We start from the raw sequence: 20215 nt of genomic DNA, 5'->3' as shown, positions 1-20215 counted from the left end.
CGAAGTATTCCTTCCACCGCCTGACTATTTTCTCAGTCGACGTCAGCAGCGCTCCGCCAGCACTATACACAGTGCAGGTAGAGCACCGCTTTCCCCTCCTGAGACGTCTGACGGTTTGCCAGAATCTCTTCGAGGCAGTCCGAAAGTCTTTTTCCATGGCCTCTCCGAACTCCTCCCACACCCGAGTTTTTGCTTCAGCCACTGCCCGAGCCGCATTCCGCTTGGCCTGTCGATACCCGTCGGCTGCCTCCGGGGTCCCACAGGCTAACCAAGCCCGATAGGACTCCTTCTTCAGCCTGGTGGCTCCCTTCACCTCTGGTGTCCACCATTTGGTTCGGGGATTACCACCACGGCAGGCACCAACCACCTTGCGGCCGCAGCTCAATGCAGCAGCTTCGGCAATGGAGACGCTGAACATGGTCCATTCGGACTCAATGTCCCCAGTCTCCCTCGGAATGCTGTTGAAGCTCTGCCGGAGGTGTGCGTTGAAGATCTCGCGGACTGGGGCCTCTGCTAGACGTTCCCAGCACACTGCATATGTATGCGACTTAATTTCTTAATGGTGCGACAAAAAAAATAAAATAAAAAAAATTATAGGTTGCACCGACCAGCAGTTTGAGTAAAAAACAAAAACAAAAAGAGTCTCCGCAACTCATGTTTTTGTTGTTGACCACACAATTACACCCATATCATGGTCTAAACCAATCATAGATAGTCAGGGGTGGGACCTCTCTGATTGGCCGTTGTCCAGATACTCCTGTAGCCTTTTGTGTGCATGTTTGAAAGTGCTGGCGGATAGATAGAGAGAGATCAGTAACTTGAATAAGTAATATGGATTCATCACTTTATTCCTGAATAAATTTTTAAATATAAATGTACTTTGCCAGAAATGCCAGAATCTCAGGTTAAAGTTCACAAAACTATTTCAACAACAACCAAACAACTAAAACAGTAAATGAGAGCAGGTAAACGGATTCCACACAAAGACATAAACGTAAACCGTGGACCCACCGACGTATCAGAATTAGTGAGATGTCGGCTTTCTCACCAGTTGGCACGTCCACAGACACGCCAGGGCTGAAAGCCGACAGCTTCTGATGCGTCGGCGGGGCCACGCTTTGTGTTTACATCTTTTTTTTGTTCTAGATTCTGAAACTGCAGGTTTTGTCTCTCTCTAACCAAAATTGACTGAACCAACAGTCAAAGAACATCAAAACTATGCTTCACATTTGATAAACGCTGTCATGAATTCCCTCATACTTTTGCTGTTTTGCTTCCACCACGATAAAATCACATTTCCTGCACATCTCTCAGTATACTTCAAGAACAGTTTCCGAACAGTAATTCCAGTACAGAAGCTCAGAGACATACAGTTAGAAAACAAAAGGTTTTTTTTAAATTAAACTCACCTTCGCCACTTTGTGATTAGCTGCTGTCTCATGTGAGGTATTCTTCAGGCCTTCTTTCAGCTGGGTGATAAAAAGTTCGTAACCCTCAGTGTTTGACACATCAATCTTTTCCTGGCAGGCTGACAGTATCTGCTGGGCCTGAACAGACACAAACACATATTAGATTTAACACTTACATATTCAGTAAAAAAAAAAAAAGCTACAACCTCAGTTTGAGGACATTTGTATTGTCTCTGCAGTCCTGTGTTTTAAGCTTTGTGATGCAAAACTAGAACAATTCACTATACTGTCATCTGCTTTGTGGCTGTGGCTCCACTTAGTTACGATGATCTGGGGTCACCGTATTGCTGCTTGTGGTTTGTTACCCTTTTGCTGAATTAGGCATTAGTTCTCCCACTATAATTAATGGATTCCTAGGTTGTTCCTGCCATTTGATGCCATAATGTGGACTGAGTCATAATTACAAACTGCATATCAAACCATTACACAAACCAACCTATTACCCTACAATTTATGAAAGATAAAAACTGTCAATTTTTTTTTTAAAGACAAACAAACAATTATATCTAAATTGTGACAAACAGATCCAAGAGTTTCTTACAGATTTGGATCATGTGCACATGTATTACACTTTCTTAAATTAAATATTCTGTGTACTACTGGGTGGATAGTGTAGCAGTTCATTCACGTGAACTTTTCACACAAAAGTGTGAGACCAAAAGAACACACAAACCCCACATCAGGCTATCATATTGCTAGTGTACTCCCGAACAGTGTAAGTGGGTTTGCTAGGTTCATCACTGGACAGTGAGCGCAAAGGTCCATGTGGACATCCTTGTGCCAGCCACTTTTGGGACTGTGCGGACTCATGCACAGAGAATTCACATTACACTGCACTAACTACACGTGTCCAGCCAGCAGCCTTCAAGCGGACTTTTAGAAGTACAAGGGCAATCCCAAAATAAGGTGTCCTATTGTTTTAGAAATACAAATAACCGTTTATTTTCTAGAATATTTACATCATTTTAAAGCTTGAAGACTTATTTTCCTACATAATCGCCATTTCGGTCAATGCATTTTTGTAGACACTGTGGCAGTTTTACAATGCCCATGTCATAGTTGCTCGCCGACGCTGCAGAATCGCCTTTCGGACAAATGTTCTTTCAACTTTGGGAACAGGTCGTAGTCACTGTGTGCAAAGTCCAGACTGTAGGGTGGGTGGGTGATGAAGTTCCAACCAAACTAATGCAGGTGAGCGACAGTTTGACGGGCGATGTGTGGACGCGCAGTGTCGTGGAGAATGCTTACGCCCTTGCTCAGCATTCTCTTCTCCGGTTCTGAAATGCCTTTCTGAGTTCTTCCAGTGTTTCACAGTACCTGTCAGCATTTATTGTGGTCCCAACAGGTAGAAAGTCAACCAACAATACCCCCTTTTGGTCCAAAAACACAGTTGCGCACTGTGCGTAAGCATTCTTCACGACACTGCACACGTCCCCCATTAAACTGCCGCTCTCCTGCAAAACTTTGGTTGGAACTTCATCACCCACCAACCCTACAGTAAAGTGAAATCTTTAACAACTTTATTTGCTGTAATTATGCTAACAGCTAAAATTATATCTGTATAACAGAGTATTTCATTTCAGGACTTTCAAGATTTAATTTCTCTTTCTGCCGCCTTATCCTGTGGTGTTTCATAGGATCAGATTTGGGACCTGTAACATTTACCTTGTTAATGTTGCCTCTTGGACAGATAATCATCAATATGAAAAACGCATGTTACGATTTTTATGCAGATGATATCCAGCTGCCCTGTTCTTTCTGACCTAACAAACTTTCTGATCCACAAACCTGTCTGACTGCTATCAAGTCTGGGTTAAATGCTCCTTTTCCTTATGTAAATTATGACAAAACAGAGACTCTTATCATCCGAAGTGTCAAAGAAAGCTCCTCCTCTAAAACTAGCTTGCATGTTCTATTCCTGTAGTGTTTTCCTGGAATGTCATGTCAGAAACAGATTAATTCCTAAATTTTTCCCTCTAAGGAACACTGCTAAGTAAAAACATGTTAATCACCCCAGTATATCTCAGAGCTTATATGAACCAGCTCTTCTAACCAGTCTCTTCGGTCTTCACATTTGAGATTATGGTTGATACCTCATAGTCATTTTAAAAAGTTTTTACACAGAGGTCTTTAGCAAGTGGGTCCAAAACTCTGGAATCAGTGTTCCTCATTCCTTGTTCGACTTATTCTGAGGCAACCTCTAAAAATACCTCTTCCTATTCAGAAAAGCATTAGGCCAATTATGTGTATGACCTTGTGTTGTTCATGGGTCTGTTTTAGTGTTTGCATCTTGGTGTAAGGCACTCTGTGACCTTAATTGTGAAAGGTGTGTTAAAAATAAACCTCACTTATATACTGAAGTATGGCTACAGGTGTATGGAAATCCCAAGGACATTACAAATTAAACCAACAGGCTTGAAAGATTTGTCTTTACATGTAATTAACAGAGTTTATGGACATTGACCTTTGTAAATTAAATTACAATCTGCATCCATAGTAACAATTAAGGTGATTTGGTGTGAAAAAGATGTCAAGGCTCAAAGTTTAAAATTGTATTGCATTTCCAAAAGTTGCTTGACAGCATTTAATGAGTGCATTTCTATAACTTTATTGGATCATATTCACTGAGAAATATTCCAATAATATCCAACATGATCACAGTTATGATTGGAATGTTCTTTGCAGCATGGCCAATCACAACAGGAAGAATAACCATTTTATTTATTTTTTAAAGTGATTGTTTCAGTGCAAGGGAAGAGGCTGACAACTTGACAGATGCCTTACTTTCCACAGTTACAGAATCACAGGCAATACATGTTATTCTGAGCTGATAATAAATCTGTCCAGTCCTGATTAGTTATAAAACTGATCAATATAAATGGTAAATATAAGAAATGGGTAACAAAATAATACCCAAGTGGGATTTCAGGGTTTTTTTAAAATGTAAAACTTCTGCAAACATTATCCGATGTGAGCTTCATTACGCACTCTGTGAATGAGGAAATGAAAGAGTCAGACAAGTGCTTCAAATGCAGCAGGAGGGGAGGAGTCAGACAAAAACTCAATTGAAGAAAAAAAACAAAAAAAAAAAAAAAACTCTCATCGAGCAAGTAAGGTTAGAGTCTGCAACCATGGTAACTGAGCCATTACAGTTACAGAAATTGGTTAGTTTCTGTAACAGAAAACCCAAAGTTTAATCTCAGGCTTAAGCTACTCAGTTTCCACCTAACTTTCTGAAACAGAGACCAGATGTCCATGTACACAGTGAATTGAAGGGCAAATATGTTCTCTCACCTCTGTGACCGGTAGCTCTAGCTGAACCATATCCTCAGGTTTTGCCACTGGTGGCTGGAGGGCTGTGTCCAGGAGCAGGATGCCATTCAGGTCCTTCCTGCATCCAACTGCATAGTCGTCCACGAAGAGCACCTTGTCCACTGCGGGAAAGTACTGACACCTGACACGGCCACCAGGTTTAGCTAGGACAGAGACAGAGGACACACACCACATAATGTGAATGTCTGAAGGCTGTTTATATGTCACTAATGCATTATATGCAAAACATGCTGGAACCAACTTACGTGTCCATTAAAATCAATGCAGTTGATATTTTATTGCCATTCACTGTTGGTAGCAAGCAATTTATCAGATGCAAGAAGAATGGTAAATTTCCACAAACTGATTACTTCAGAGTTTCATCAACAGGGTTGTGAATCTGCAAATCAGAGCTCCTCAAGCAAAATTTCTGCTTCTGCAAACTTTTTCATCAATGTATACATTTCTGTTCAGACAAGGGGCTAAAGAGAGGTTTTCAGTCACTGCACATGAGCTTTTGTGCTGTCCTCCAAAACCCTAACTGCAAATCACTGGACGTGATTAGGGACAGCTGGAACAAGGAAGGGAAAAGCACAAAAAATGTCTACTGCAGTGGACAATTATTGTTTTTAAACAGTTGGATCCACTTGAGCACTTTTTATGTTATAGTTTCACTGTTCTCCATCTGGATGACAGACCAACAACAGTACAAGCAAAACTGTCCCACACAGTGGTTGTACCACATATTGTCTCCATCAACAAAAATAGAGATCACTGCAGGCAGATTGGCCATTCCAATACTTCTGCTTCACACGGCGACCATGACATTACCACAGCTCCATATCATTTATACCAGTACTTACGGTGTGAGTGCCGCTGCAATATTCTTTTGAACAACAATATTCTTCTTCAGACAAAATCTCCACATCAGCTGAGGTATAGGAAAAAGTCAAAACTAGAAGCAAAGAATTTGGCGACCTTTTTTTCCCCCAAAGCCTCCTGTTTTTGGTCTCTGAGCTAGCCCGACGTCCCGGAGCTAGCGATTTTTTTCAGTCGGGCTACCAAAATCTATCTCTTCCCTGCCCGTCGGGCTATTGTAGGAAGGAAAAATATATGTCAATGCTTTTGCATTCTTTCAGAAATGTAGCTGGGTAATTATGTCATTGGCATCGGTGAGCCACTGTCAATATGTGACATATTGAAATCACGTTTGAATTTGCGCTTGGTTTTTGCCTTCACTTTGCAATCGTGCGAACTGTTTATAGAGAGCGACAGCACTGATCTGTGAGTGAGTGAGTGAGTGAGTGAGTGAGTGAGAGAGTGAGTGTGAGTGTGAGTGTGTGTATATTTATTAGGGGTGCAACGATATTCGTATCGATATTGAACCGTTCGATACAGTGCTTTCGGTTCGGTACGCATATGTATCGAACAATACAACATTTGTAATTTATTTTATCAACTTTCCTTCTGACGATGCTGTCTGTGTTGAGCGCTCAGTGAATCTGCGTTCGACTACTCCGCCTAGGCTGCACTGTCGAGCGCAGATCCACTGAGCGCTCAACACAGACAGCATCGTCAGAAGGAAGAGCGCAGGGCACCTCCCCCACCCTCATTCAGATCTGGCGTTTGGAATTATTTTGGTTTTCATGTGACGTATGACCCTGAAGGTAAGCGAGTCATGGACTAAAGTAAAACAGTATGTTGGATGTGCCATGCAATGCTCAATTACATGGGTGGGAACTAGTATGTTAGCGCAGTTAGCTAACATACATAATATTTCAAAAATACCCGTGTACGTGTGGACGTAGCCTCAGTCTCTGACTGGAAGCGCTAATTCGTCATTCGGCTTTTGTCAGACTAAAGTAACTGTTAAAACTGTTTGAAAAGCTAAGCTATACAACAAGGAGAGATTGAGAATTTCCTTTTAGTTCTCAGTTTATTTGATATTGACAAAGGTTAGTCAGTTTTGTCTGTTCTTCTGTAAAACGAACTAAGATTTATTTTTAGAATTAATACTTTGTTTCTAAGTGGAATTGACAATTTAGTCTGTTTCATTTGTTCTATTTTGAAACTTAAACGCTTTAGCGGCTGCCTTTTGTGTAGTTTGCAATATTTGCCTTTATCTGAAAAAGTCTCATGTTCCTTAAGTACATCTACCCTGTTGAACTTATTATGGGAAATAAATATTTAAATAAAAACAAGCTGCTGATTATTTCACATTTTACTTGTGAGCAACGGCACATTTAAATCTTACAAATATAGTTATTTGGCTTATATCGTGAGAGATATCGTTATCGCCTGAAATGAAAAAAACATATCGTGATATGAAAAAAATCTCATATCGCCCAGCTCTAGGTGTGCAATACTCAGAGACATGGCCAAGGTAAGAAAGGCTGAAAGACGACCACCACTGAACAAGACACACAAGCTGAAACGTCAAGACTGGGCCAAGAAATATCTCAAGACTGGTTTTTCTAAGGTTTTATGGACTGATGAAATGAGAGCGAGTCTTGATGGGCCAGATGGATGGGCCCGTGGCTGGATTGGTAAAGGGCAGAGAGCTCCAGTCCGACTCAGACGCCAGCAAGGTGGAGGTGGAGTACTGGTTTGGGCTGGTATCATCAAAGATGAGCTTGTGGGGCCTTTTCGGGTTGAGGATGGAGTCAAGCTCAACTCCCAGTCCTACTGCCAGTTTCTGGAAGACACCTTCTTCAAGCAGTGGTACAGGAAGAAGTCTGCATCCTTCAAGAAAAACATGATTTTCATGCAGGACAATGCTCCATCACACGCGTCCAAGTACTCCACAGCGTGGCTGGCAAGAAAGGGTATAAAAGAAGAAAACCTAATGACATGGCCACCTTGGTCACCTGATCTGGACCCCATTGAGAACCTGTGGTCCATCATCAAATGTGAGATTTACAAGGAGGGAAAACAGTACACCTCTCTGAACAGTGTCTGGGAGGCTGTGGTTGCTGCTGCACGCAATGTTGATGGTGAACAGATCAAAACACTGACAGAATCCATGGATGGCAGGCTTTTGAGTGCACTCCACGAGCGTCTGGCAGCACAAATGAACCAGCTGCTAGTTAACGAGAGACACCCAGAATGGCTAACCGAAGGTCGAACGGTCCTGATCCCCAAGGACCCCAAGAAGGGACCTGTCCCCTCCAACTACCGACCAATAACCTGCCTCAGTACTACATGGAAGCTCCTGTCAGGCATCATATCGGTTAAGATGAACAGGCACATGGGTCATCACACTCAAAAAAAAAAACCAAGTTGTCCCTTTTTTAAATCACATTTTCTCATCTTCTTTCAGTCTCTGTAAGCTAAAAGTCAACATTGGCTTAATCTCATGTGAGCGGGGCACAGAAAGGGATTGGCAAGAATACCAGAGGCGCAAAACACCAGCTACTGGTAGACAGAACAGTCAGCCGAGACTGCAAGACCAGACTGACCAACCTGTGCACTGCCTGGATTGATTACAAGAAGGCCTATGACTCAATGCCCCACAGCTGGATACTGGAATGCTTAGAATTGTACAAGATCAACAGGACCCTAAGAGCCTTCATCAGGAACTCAATGGGGATGTGGTGTACAACACTAGAGGCCAACTCCAAGCCCATAGCACAAATCACCATCAAGTGCGGGATCTACCAAGGAGATGCTCTGTCCCCACTGCTGTTCTGCATAGGTCTGAACCCCCTCAGTGAGATCATTAACAAGACTGGCTACGGATACCGACTACGGAACGGAGCAGTTGTCAGCCACCTCCTGTACATGGATGACATCAAGCTGTATGCCAAGAGTGAACGAGACATCGATTCACTGATCCACACTACCAGGCTATACAGCAATGACATTGGAATGTCGTTCGGACTGGAGAAGTGTAGTCGGATGGTAACAAAGAGAGGGAAGGTTGTCAGAACTGAGGGGATTGAACTACCAAATCAAATCAAATCAAATCACTTTTTATTGTCACATCACATGTGCAGGCACACTGGCACAGCACATGCGAGTGAAATTCTTGTGTGCGAGCCCCACAAGCAACAGAGATGTGCAAACACAACAACACAAACGAGCAAAATACAAGAATGGCCAACCTGAAACTAATAAATATATGTACAATATATAATAGTGTATGCATTTCTGGATGTGTATACTAAATATTTTCCTACGTGTGTGTGTGTGTGTGTGTGTGTATACACATTTTTACAAATTAAATAGTAAAAAAATAAAATAAAATAATAATAATAATAATAATAATAATAAAATATATAAAATATACAGAGTTGAATATGTGCAAAACAAGTGGCATTTATATACAGTGTGGAGTGCATAATGTTGAAGTTCCAGTAGTGAAGCTGAGGTGTCTATGACGTGTTCAGCAGTCTGATGGCCTGATGGAAAAAGCTGTCTCTCAGTCTGCTGGTACGGGACCGGATGCTGCAGAACCTCCTTCCTGATGGAAGCAGTCTGAACAGTTTATGGCTGGGGTGACTGGAGTCCTTGATGATCCTCCCCGCTTTCCTCAGGCACCGCTTCCTGTAGATGTCTTGGAGGGAGGGAAGCTCACCTCCAATTATCCGTTCAGAGCACCGCACTACTCGCTGGAGAGCTTTGCAGTTGTAGGCGGTGCTGTTGCCATACCAGGTGGTGATGCATCCAGTGAGGATGCTCTCAATGGCACAGCGATAGAAGGTCCTGAGGATGCGGGGGCTCATGCCGAATCTTTTCAGTCTCCTGAGAAAGAAGAGGCGCTGCTGCGCCTTCTTCACTGTTTTGTTTGTGTGTACTGACCACGTAAGATCCTCAGCCAGGTGTACGCCAAGGAACCGGAAGCTGCTCACTCTCTCCACAGCAGCGCCGTTGATGGTGATGGGGGTGTGTACTTCTCTGCACCTCCGGAAGTCCACTATCAACTCCTTTGTCTTTGCGACGTTGAGGGTGAGATGGTTGTCTTGACACCAGTGGGTCAGGGCGCTGACCTCCTCCCTGTAAGCCGTCTCATCACCATTGGTGATAAGACCCACCACTGTAGTGTCGTCCGCAAACTTCACAATGATGTTGGAGCTGTTAGTGGCTGTGCAGTCGTAGGTGTAGAGTGAGTACAGGAGAGGGCTCAGTACACACCCCTGTGGAGCACCAGTGTTCAGTGTGATGGGGGATGAGGTGATGCTGCCCAGTCTGACCACCTGGCGTCTGTCAGACAGGAAGCTAAGGATCCAGCTGCAGAGGGAGCTGCTCAGTCCTAGATCCTGCAGTTTCCTGTCCAGCTTCGAGGGAACGATGGTATTGAATGCTGAGCTGTAATCTACAAACAGCATCCTCACATACGTGTCTCTCTTCTCCAGGTGTGACAGGGCAGTGTGTAGTGTGTAGTGTCAGGGCTATGGCATCATCAGTGGACCTGAAGGCAACATTGCAGACATAGAGGACAGTTACAAGTACTTGGGGATCCCACAGGCGAATGGGAACCATGAAGAGGCCGCTAGAAAAGCTGCAACCACCAAGTACCTGCAGAGGGTCAGGCAAGTCCTGAGGAGTCAGCTGAATGGTAAGAACAAGATCCGGGCCATCAACACCTACGCCCTGCCCGTGATCAGGTACCCTGCTGGGGTAATAGGCTGGCCAAAGGAGGAGATAGAAGCCACTGACATAAAGACAAGAAAGCTCCTTACCATGCATGGAGGGTTTCACCCCAAGTCCAGCACCCTGAGGGTGTACGCTAAGCGGAAGGAAGGGGGCCGGGGACTGGTGAGTGTCAGCACCACAGTCCAGGATGAGACAAGGAACATCCAAGAATACATTGGGAAGATGGCCCCAACTGACCGAGTGCTCAGTGAATACCTCAGGCAGCAGAAACCCAAGAAAGAGGAGGGAGACGAGGAACCATCATGGAAGGACAGGCCCCTGCACGGTATGTACCACCGGCAGATAGAGGAGGTGGCTGATATCCAGAAATCCTACCAGTGGCTGGACAAAGCTGGACTGAAAGACAGCACAGAGGCACTAATCATGGCAGCACAAGAACAAGCTCTGAGCACAAGATCCATAGAGGCTGGGGTCTATCACACCAGGCAAGACCCCAGGTGCAGGCTGTGTAAAGATGCCCCAGAGACAATCCAGCACATAACAGCAGGGTGCAAGATGCTAGCAGGCAAGGCATACATGGAACGCCATAACCAAGTGGCCGGCATAGGGTACAGGAACATCTGTGCCGAGTATAACCTGGAAGTCCCGAGGTCAAAATGGGAGATGCCCCCAAGGGTGGTGGAGAATGACCGAGCTAAGATCCTGTGGGACTTCCAGATAAAGACGGACAAAATGGTGGTGGCTAACCAACCGGACATAGTGGTGGTAGACAAACAGAAGAAGACGGCCGTAGTGATCGATGTAGCGGTTCCGAATGACAGCAATATCCGGAAGAAGGAACACGAGAAGCTGGAGAAATACCAAGGGCTCAGAGAAGAGCTCGAGAGGATGTGGAGGGTGAAGGTAACGGTGGTCCCCGTGGTAATCGGAGCACTAGGTGCGGTGACTCCCAAGCTAGGCAAGTGGCTCCAGCAGATCCCGGGAACAACATCGGAGATCTCTGTCCAGAAGCGTGCAGTCCTGGGAACAGCTAAGATACTGCGCAGGACCCTCAAGCTCCCAGGCCTCTGGTAGAGGACCCGAGCTTGAAGGATAAACCGCCCGCAGGGGCGTGCTGGGTGTTGTATGTATGTATGTATGTGTGTATATATATATATATATATATATATATATATATATGCGCATCAGCGTTAACGTGGCTTAAAAAGTTTAATCACGATGACCGCGTTTAACTCTCTCAACCCACCTGATTTTGACTCAGTCTGCGCACCAGATGTGATGACGGCGTGTTAACGCTGGAAGCGCTAAAAAAAAAAAAAAACAAGTCACCAATTTGGGATTTCTTTGGCTTTAAACTAGATGAAAGAAAAAAAAAAAAAAAAAAAAAAAACTAGATGAAAGAGGTAAACCTAAGGATGTAACTAAAGCGGTGTGTCACTTGTGCAGACATATAGTGCGAGCAAAATACTCAAACACGGCTAAATTCCACGACTATCACCAGCTTTTGCAGCTCCATTAACAAGCACTTGGGCGCACTCTGAGGAGGGTGCATTTCGTTCACAGATGAAAGAGGGTGCTGCTAAAACAGCGCTATTTTTTTTTTTCTGTTGCCTGTTTCTATTAGCTCCATCATTATTAACAAACTTACTCATGGGCAAATAAATAAATAAACCACCCTTGTAAAAGGTGATTGGTCGATATAATTGTCCAATCGCCCAACCCTAATTCTTAGCAAACATGAACTTTCCAGGGGGGGAAAAAAAAATTCCATCATGTGTGCAAGTGCCTTAAAAACAATTTCAAAAAAAGCATTTAAGTTTAGGATAGAGCTGGGCGATATAAGATTTTTTCATATCACGATATGTTTTTTTCATTTCAGGCGATAACGATATCTATCACGATATAAGCCAAATAACTATATTTGTAAGATTTAAATTTGCCGTTGATCACAAGTAAAATGTGAAATAATCAGCAGCTTGTTTTTATTTAAATATTTATTTCCCATAATAAGTTCAACAGGGTAGATGTACTTAAGGAACATGAGACTTTTTCAGATAAATAAAGGCAAATATTGCAAACTACACAAAAGGCAGCCGCTAAAGCGTTTAAGTTTCAAAATAGAACAAACGAAACAGACTTAAATTGTCAATTCCACTTAGATTTATTTTTAGAATTAATATTTTGTTTCTTAGTTTGTTTTACAGAAGAACAGACAAAATTGACTAACTTTTGTCAATATCAAATAAACTGAGAACTAGAGCTGGGCGATATGAGATTTTTTCATATCACGATATGTTTTTTTCATTTCAGGCGATAACGATATCTATCACGATATAAGCCAAATAACTATATTTGTAAGATTTAAATGTGCTGTTGCTCACAAGTAAAATGTGAAATAATCAGCAGCTTGTTTTTATTTAAATATTTATTTCCCATAATAAGTTCAACAGGGTAGATGTACTTAAGGAACATGAGACTTTTTCAGATAAATAAAGGCAAATATTGCAAACTACACAAAAGGCAGCCGCTAAAGCGTTTAAGTTTCAAAATAGAACAAACAAAACAGACTACTAAATTGTCAATTCCACTTAGAAACAAAATATTAATTCTAAAAATAAATCTTAGTTTGTTTTACAGAAGAACAGACAAAACTGACTAACTTTTGTCAATATCAAATAAACTGAGAACTAAAAGGAAATTCTCAATCTCTCCTTGTTGTATAGCTTAGCTTTTCAAACAGTTTTAACAGTTACTTTAGTCTGACAAAAGCCGAATGACGAATTAGCGCTTCCAGTCAGAGACTGAGGCTACGTCCACACGTACACGGGTATTTTTGAAAACGGAGATTTTCCGTTTTCGTTTTAAAAAATAATCCCGTCCACACATAAAGGCAGAAATGAAGGAAAACGCTGCTATGAACATGCCAAAGCAGCAGGTGGCGCTAGATTCCTAACCGTGCAGAAATGTTGGCCAATCAGAAGTCTAGAAGCCTCGGTGGGAAAAAGTAAACAAAGCTGGGGCATAGAAGCAGAACCGAGTCGTATGTGTGGACGGACAGTAACTGTGTGTATATGTAAGCATTTAAACACTGCAGAGAGTAGAATTACCAGTATTGTAGAAATTCATTTCACCGAAACAATAATGTGGCGCACAGTGTGACGCATGTATTTCCAGACTTGCTTTTGGCACAATTTACAGTGCACGCTACTCTGTTTTTTGTCAGACTTGAAATAGCCGAAATACCTTCACACTACGGAACTTCTATGGCTCTTCCGTTCGACAATCTCTCCGGCATTGGAACCATCATCTGTTTTCTCTTCGGTCACGCTCGGTTGATTTTTCTAGTTGGCACACTCATTTCCTCCATTACGCGCTGGCTCCATTACCCGCTGGCTGCTTCCCAAACAAGCACACGTGCGGCTTGGCACTTGTGCTGTACGTAACAAGTCACGTGACGTGACGCTGCGGCTGTGATTGGTTCGGCTCTGCGCTACTTAATTTAGATTGGCTGACCTTTTTTTTTTTAAGAGGACAAGAGCGGCGAGGTCTATCGCGATAGCTTAATTTCTCTATCGAGTAAAAGTTATATCGCGATACATATCGTTATCGTTCTATCGCCCAGCTCTACTGAGAACTAAAAGGAAATTCTCAATCTCTCCTTGTTGTATAGCTTAGCTTTTCAAACAGTTTTAACAGTTACTTTAGTCTGACAAAAGCCGAATGACGAATTAGCGCTTCCAGTCAGAGACTGAGGCTACGTCCACACGTACATGGGTATTTTTGAAAACGGAGATTTTCCGTTTTAAAAAATAATCCTAGGTTCCTAGGTCCACGGTTAGGAATCGCCAATCAGAAGTCTAGAAGCCTCGGTGGGAAAAAGTAAACTAAGCTGGGGCACAGAAGCAGAACAGAGTCGTATGTGTGGAGGGACAGTAACTGTGTGTATATGTAAGCATTTAAACACTGCAGAGAGTAGAATTAATAGTAACAGTATTGTAGAAATTCATTTCACCGAAACAATAACGTGGCGCACAGTGTGACGTCAAAAAATGCGCACACCTTTGACGCTGCGTTTTCTCCGTTTTTCTAGTCCACACGTAAATGCAAAAACGGAGTTTTCAAAAATATCCACCCTGGTGGGAGTTTTTAAAACTCTTCGTTTTCAGTGACCAAAAACGCCGTTTACGTGTGGACGAAAGGTGCAAACGCATAGAAAAATCTGCGTTTTCAAAAATACCCGGGTACGTGTGGACGTAGCCTGAGCATGCACCAGTTTATTGTATTTCCAGACTTGCTTTCGGCACAATTTACAGTGAACGCTACTCTGTTTTTTGTCAGACTTGAAATAGCCGAAATACCTTCACACTACGGAACTTCTATGGCTCTTCCGTTCGACAATCTCTCCGGCATTGGAACCATCATCTGTTTTCTCTTCGGTCACGCTCGGTTGATTTTTCTAGTCGGCACACTCATCTCCTCCATTACCCGGGCGGTACGGTGGCTGGCTGCTTCCCAAACAAATACACATGTGCAGCTTGGCACTTGTGCTGTACGTAACAAGTCACGTGACATAACGCTGCGGCTGTGATTGGTTCGGCTCTGCACTACTTAATTTGGTTTGGCTGTTTTGTTTTGTTTTTTTAAGAGGACAAGAGCGGCGAGGTCTATCGCAATAGTTTAATTTTTCTATCGAGAAAAAGTTATATCGCGATACATATCGTTATCATTCTATCGCCCAGCTCTAGTTTAGGAGTTGAGATTTTTCATGTCCTTGAGTCTGTAGACATAAATTTCATTTTCAGACAGTGAGCACAAAGGTCTGTGAAGATGTCCACGTGCCTGCCAATTTTTTGTGACTATGAGACTTTATATATTATATATTACATTGTAGAGTATAATGAAGGTTTGAGAGACTGGGTATACTAAAGGAGTCACCTTTACGGTGATATAGGGCTGTTCTATATAGGGTTCTATATAGAACCACTCTATGGTTCTCTATAGGGCTGACCTTTCACAATAAAGTTGAAGATCCTGTTGAGATTTTTCAAAATAAACCAAATCGCAGAGTGTTTTCAGATGAGAAGCTAAAAAGAGCCATCAGCTGCTAAGAAAAAAAAAACAAAACCTTAGGACAGGCTTTCCCCTGCACCACGGGGGTAATAAATACTCACAAAGAAAATTGCCTCCGTTTCAACTTCTGTAACACTCGATTCTAGGTACACGACGTCCAGCTGAAAAAACTTTGCACAAGTCGAGTTCAAAGAGATTCACAGAATTTACAGAAAATGTAAAATTTTTGTGATAAATATCGTTGTCGGGACGAAAAATGTCTTATATCAGGATATGAGATTTTGGTGATATCGCATAGCCCTACGGTGATATGATATTTACGAGAGGCAAAACAATCAGTATATGAACATTAACACAGTGATAATAAATACACGGCAGCACAGACTGCACGAAAACAAAAGGAAAAGCAGTGCTTTGATTTTTCTAACCTAAAAAAACAAAAACAAAACAAAAACAAGTTCAGATAGTGAAAAATACATAATACATACAAATAAGCTCTGATATCAAACCACTTGATTTCTCTCATGTTTTACATCTCAATTACTCTTTATACACAGATCAACTTTTTTTTGTCCGAGTATAATACTCATTGACTGTTGTGTTTGCTCTTCTTTAAGGTAAGATAAGGTAGAAAGGTAGGAAGTAAAAAAAACTGGAAAAAAACAGACAGGCATCTTCTTAAAGTTCTGACTTTAATCTTTAAAAATCTGTGGTATGAACTGAAGACCAAGGTCCATGTCAGACGACATTAAATCTGCAGGGGTTTGAGAGACTTGTCTGGGAAGTTGAGTTTGGGTTGTTAAAAAACGTGTGAGACATATTGAAAATCACAACAAACAACTGCAGGATGATAACCAGCAAAAGGGTTATGCAACTGACTATTACCAATGGGGGCTAAAAATTTTAATCGTAGTAATTTTTTGGTTTAAGTCTGACATTTACAAGAGAGACTATGTGTAGTAATAATGTTTATATGTTTACATCAAATCTGATCTATAATTTTATCTACTGTAATAATTTTGACCTTCAGTAATCATTAAAAACAACACAATCAAGATAAGACATCAAGATAAAACTATTAATGTGTTATAAATTCATAATGATGTCGAGATTCATCCCCTTTGTTATAAATCCAAAATGCTTTAGATCCTTTATTTCTGATGTTCTTCGGGGTTCTATAATATGCCTCAGATGTTTGCAAATTGCTGCTAATTGCTGGTATTTAATTCTGGCTCTGAGTTTAACCCTGATTAAGACTTAGACTTGATAGGCATTGGTCTCTTTGTAATCACTCAACATGAAGTCAAAGTGCCTCCAGTGATTTTTACCTACTTGCATCCAACAAGAACCATTGGATAATCATCAACAAAAAATTAAAAAAAACTTTACTGATGCTTTTCCAGTTCCCTCATTAGCTGAGCAATACAACTTTCAGTGACCCAGCATACTTGAACAGCTCCACGTGGTCTTTATGGTAAAGTAAGATGGAACAACTGTAAAACAATATGGATTTTTGTATCATGAGTTCAGTCACTTCCCATTTCTTAGCCACAAAACAACACACTTTATAATGCAAGCACCAAGTCATTTAGCTCTATAGAGGTTTTGCAGACATGTGATATTAACTTGTTGACCATTTTGGATGTGTAAAACTTCTGAAACAAAATGAAAAACCTGTTAAAAATTATGTAAATGGGACAAACTATAGCAACTATGAGTAAACGAGTCAGTATAGCTCATTTCTGATTAATGACAGTGATACTGAGGTGAATTGTTAGAATTTTCCACTGCTGTGCAGCTGTTAGCTCCTTTTTGCTGCTATTCATGGCTGTTAACGAAACTTCTTTGAAGCCAAATGAACTCTTGTGGTGTGAGAATGTAATCAAACTGGTGATCAGAGTGGAGATAGTTTAAAAGTTTTAGGACACTAGAGTCTAATGTTAGCTGGCATGACGCTAGCTTTTAACATTATGTTGTTGTTTAGCCATCTCATGTCAGCTGTCCAGAGACGACAGCATCGCATGTCTGATCTGCTAAGGATAGCTAATTGCGACAATAACAAAATTAAATTAAATGTGCTTATGTAGAATTTCTTATGTTACAACCCTAAGTTTAGTTGAGGAGAGAGGATGAGGTGGATATGAGAAAGCAAGAGTAGTCCCGGAATAGGCAGCTGAAGAAGATGAGAAAGAAGAAAAAAAAAAAAAAACCTAGAAAGATATCACGAAAATATAAATGTAAAAATTTTAAATGGTCAAATATTGCTTGAAACTGACAATGGTGATTTCACAAGGTCAAATAATGTAAGATTGTTATACTATTAATCTGACCTTTTTCCAATTCTGTTATCTGAAACAACAGGATAGTGTTTTAGAAAAAAAAAAATCTCTTTCTGTCCTTGATTTTTAATGTACCTAACCACGCAGCATGATATAGGCCTTGTGAGGAGGGGGGAACAATAATTTCTATGTTAAGTACGCATATTGGCCATACATATAACATGATTGTTACCGCACATCACGTCCAATATGGTGGACCTCTATAAGATGAGGAAATCAGAGGTGAACATTATGAGCAAATACCATTTCCAAAGCCAATACTCCTTTCTGATATGATATGAGATTCCTCAGCCAAATCAACAGACCTCTATTCAGATTGCCACCAGAATTCAGTGGGTTCTTCCTTTGCCCATATCAATCCACCTTGGACTGCAAATCATAAAAGCAAGCAGGGTTTTTTGTTTGTTTGTTTACACAATATTGCAGAGTCAAAGAGACCAAGAGCACCAAAAACGTAGCTGTTGTAAGGTTCTACCTATTACCTCTTTAGACAAAGTAATAACAGGTGCCATTATAAGAAACGAATCCTAATAAACAGACATTTCAAAATATGCAAATTTTATTAAATAATAAAAGTCAGGATGAAAGACACGCAACCATTAGCAAACGGGTGCCATTAATATGTTAACAATACCAAAGCTTCCTATGGGGCACCCAAACCAACAATGGTAATGAATTTCTCTTTCACCAGTTCTGTAAAAACTCCATCTATGCACTAATGTTCAAACACCATGGTATAAGGTATAGGAGGTATAGGAGGAGCACGTCGTGCTCCTCCTATACCTGACTATACAATGCTTTAACATGTTCCGTCAAAAGTAACTTTCTGACAAACTCTCTAAAGCTTTATTAAGTTAACTGATGTGAACAAACACGTCCACACTGTTACACTGGCACAGTGAGTTTACTTTGAACATCACACCAGTACTTCCAAACAACTGACAGTGCACCCGGTGGGTTGTGAAGTAAAGCACCCGGGGAGCCGCTAGCTAGCCTACTGACTATCACAACAATTCAGCGAAGAACATAGTACCACATCCAAGCGGGTGATAGTAATTCTGATACTTCAGATAGCCACCGTGTAAACTGTAGTTTTAACGACACATCATACATGACCACCAATATGACAGAAACTGACCGGGAAGGTTAACCGGCTAACTGGCACTTTCCAGCTATTAGCAGACATGGGAGATATGTCAAGTTGCAGCTATAGTAAACATTAGCAAACGCAGGTGTTCAAGAAGAACTTGAACTTGTTTGATCATAAACACACCAATGTCCAAAGACGATGACCCTGGTTTAGGCAGAAAAGGCTACATAAATCCTAGTTGCCAAATACCCTGACTAGGCCATGCTAGTAAGAGCTAACATTAGCGGGCTGAGGTTACAACTCAGCCAGTGTCGTGTTTAGTGTCTGTTGACAGTCAGTGTTTGGCTTGTCAAAACTGAAACTGCTGGTGAAATGGCTTGACAGAGGACTCCGATATTTACCGTGCAATGCTGAAGCCTGAAGAATGGCCCCCGAAGTGCCGTCAATTACTTTAATACTGCCGCGGCTGGTGACGGCCAAGATAGCGTTGAGGGCCGGGTGGTAGGACAGGCTTAGCAGGCCCTCCTCGTCGCAACGCAGGCAACCGTCTCTCAGCACAATCCAGTCTGAGGAGGTGGACGAGCCCGAGCCCGGCGAGGCCGCGGCCGCCATCTTTCCTTATTTCTCCCTTCCCTTCCCTTTTAGGTTTGTAAAGATCCGATGGTAGACGTAATACTGCTAAATCTATAAGACTAAGTCCAAACTGTCACTCCTCTGCCACTGCTGACTCCTTTTGCGGCTTCTTCTCCTCCGGCCGTCACCGCAGCAGTGGCTATTCACCATCAGCGCCGACAAACTCCAGGCTGGGCTTTCTGTCAGTTACACTCTAGGTAAACGGAGCTAGCGTATCTCGGCACCACATCCCGCGATAACGCCGACACCAAACGAGAACATCGGCTGGACAAATCATTAAGAACAACAAAACAGTGGCTCCGCAACAAAAAGTACATTAAATTGGTTATATTTTGGTTCTATGCGTTAACTGAATTTTTACAGTGATCATCGGCTTCAAACACTAAACACAGATGAATTTGATATTTCAAGTGAAAAATGTAAATTAGGGCATCATGGAAAAGCACTGCCCAGAAAAAGAGTTTCCTGCAATATTTTTTTTCAGTTAGAATTGGAATGCAACCTAAGCAGACCTTTTTTTTAACTGCACAGTAATGTGAGAAAACAATTAAACCCTGAAAACTTGCTGGGGTCAACCCGAGAGGAAACTGATTTTATTTTTAAATTCTATGCAACTCTAATAAGTCGTTTGCCAGTATTAAAATTAATGTATAAGGAAATTCCATCACTTGTGCAAGTGCTAGGGCAGATTTTATATTCATTTCTCA

At 41.8% G+C, this 20215-nt stretch overlaps 1 protein-coding gene across 3 annotated transcripts in view; it reads right to left on the bottom strand.

The window, feature by feature from the left end:
• The window catches only part of birc6 (baculoviral IAP repeat containing 6), a 132225-nt gene extending 112520 nt beyond the window's left edge, over positions 1-19705 (bottom strand). For all 3 annotated transcript variants that reach the window (XM_080869824.1, XM_080869826.1, XM_080869825.1), the window contains exons 1-3: positions 19277-19705; positions 4764-4945; positions 1410-1547 (exon numbers count right to left, since the gene is read on the bottom strand). In XM_080869824.1, the coding sequence (XP_080725950.1) occupies positions 1410-1547; positions 4764-4945; positions 19277-19487 (531 nt within the window). In that variant the 5' untranslated portion in view covers positions 19488-19705. The remainder of the gene's footprint in view (positions 1-1409; positions 1548-4763; positions 4946-19276) is intronic.
• Between the last annotated feature and the right edge of the window lie 510 nt (positions 19706-20215).

The sequence above is a fragment of the Rhamphochromis sp. 'chilingali' genome (genome assembly GCF_963969265.1).
Source record: "Rhamphochromis sp. 'chilingali' genome assembly, chromosome: 20".
NCBI classification, from domain to species: Eukaryota; Metazoa; Chordata; class Actinopteri; order Cichliformes; family Cichlidae; genus Rhamphochromis; species Rhamphochromis sp. 'chilingali'.
This window is presented reverse-complemented; position numbering and strand designations above follow the sequence as displayed.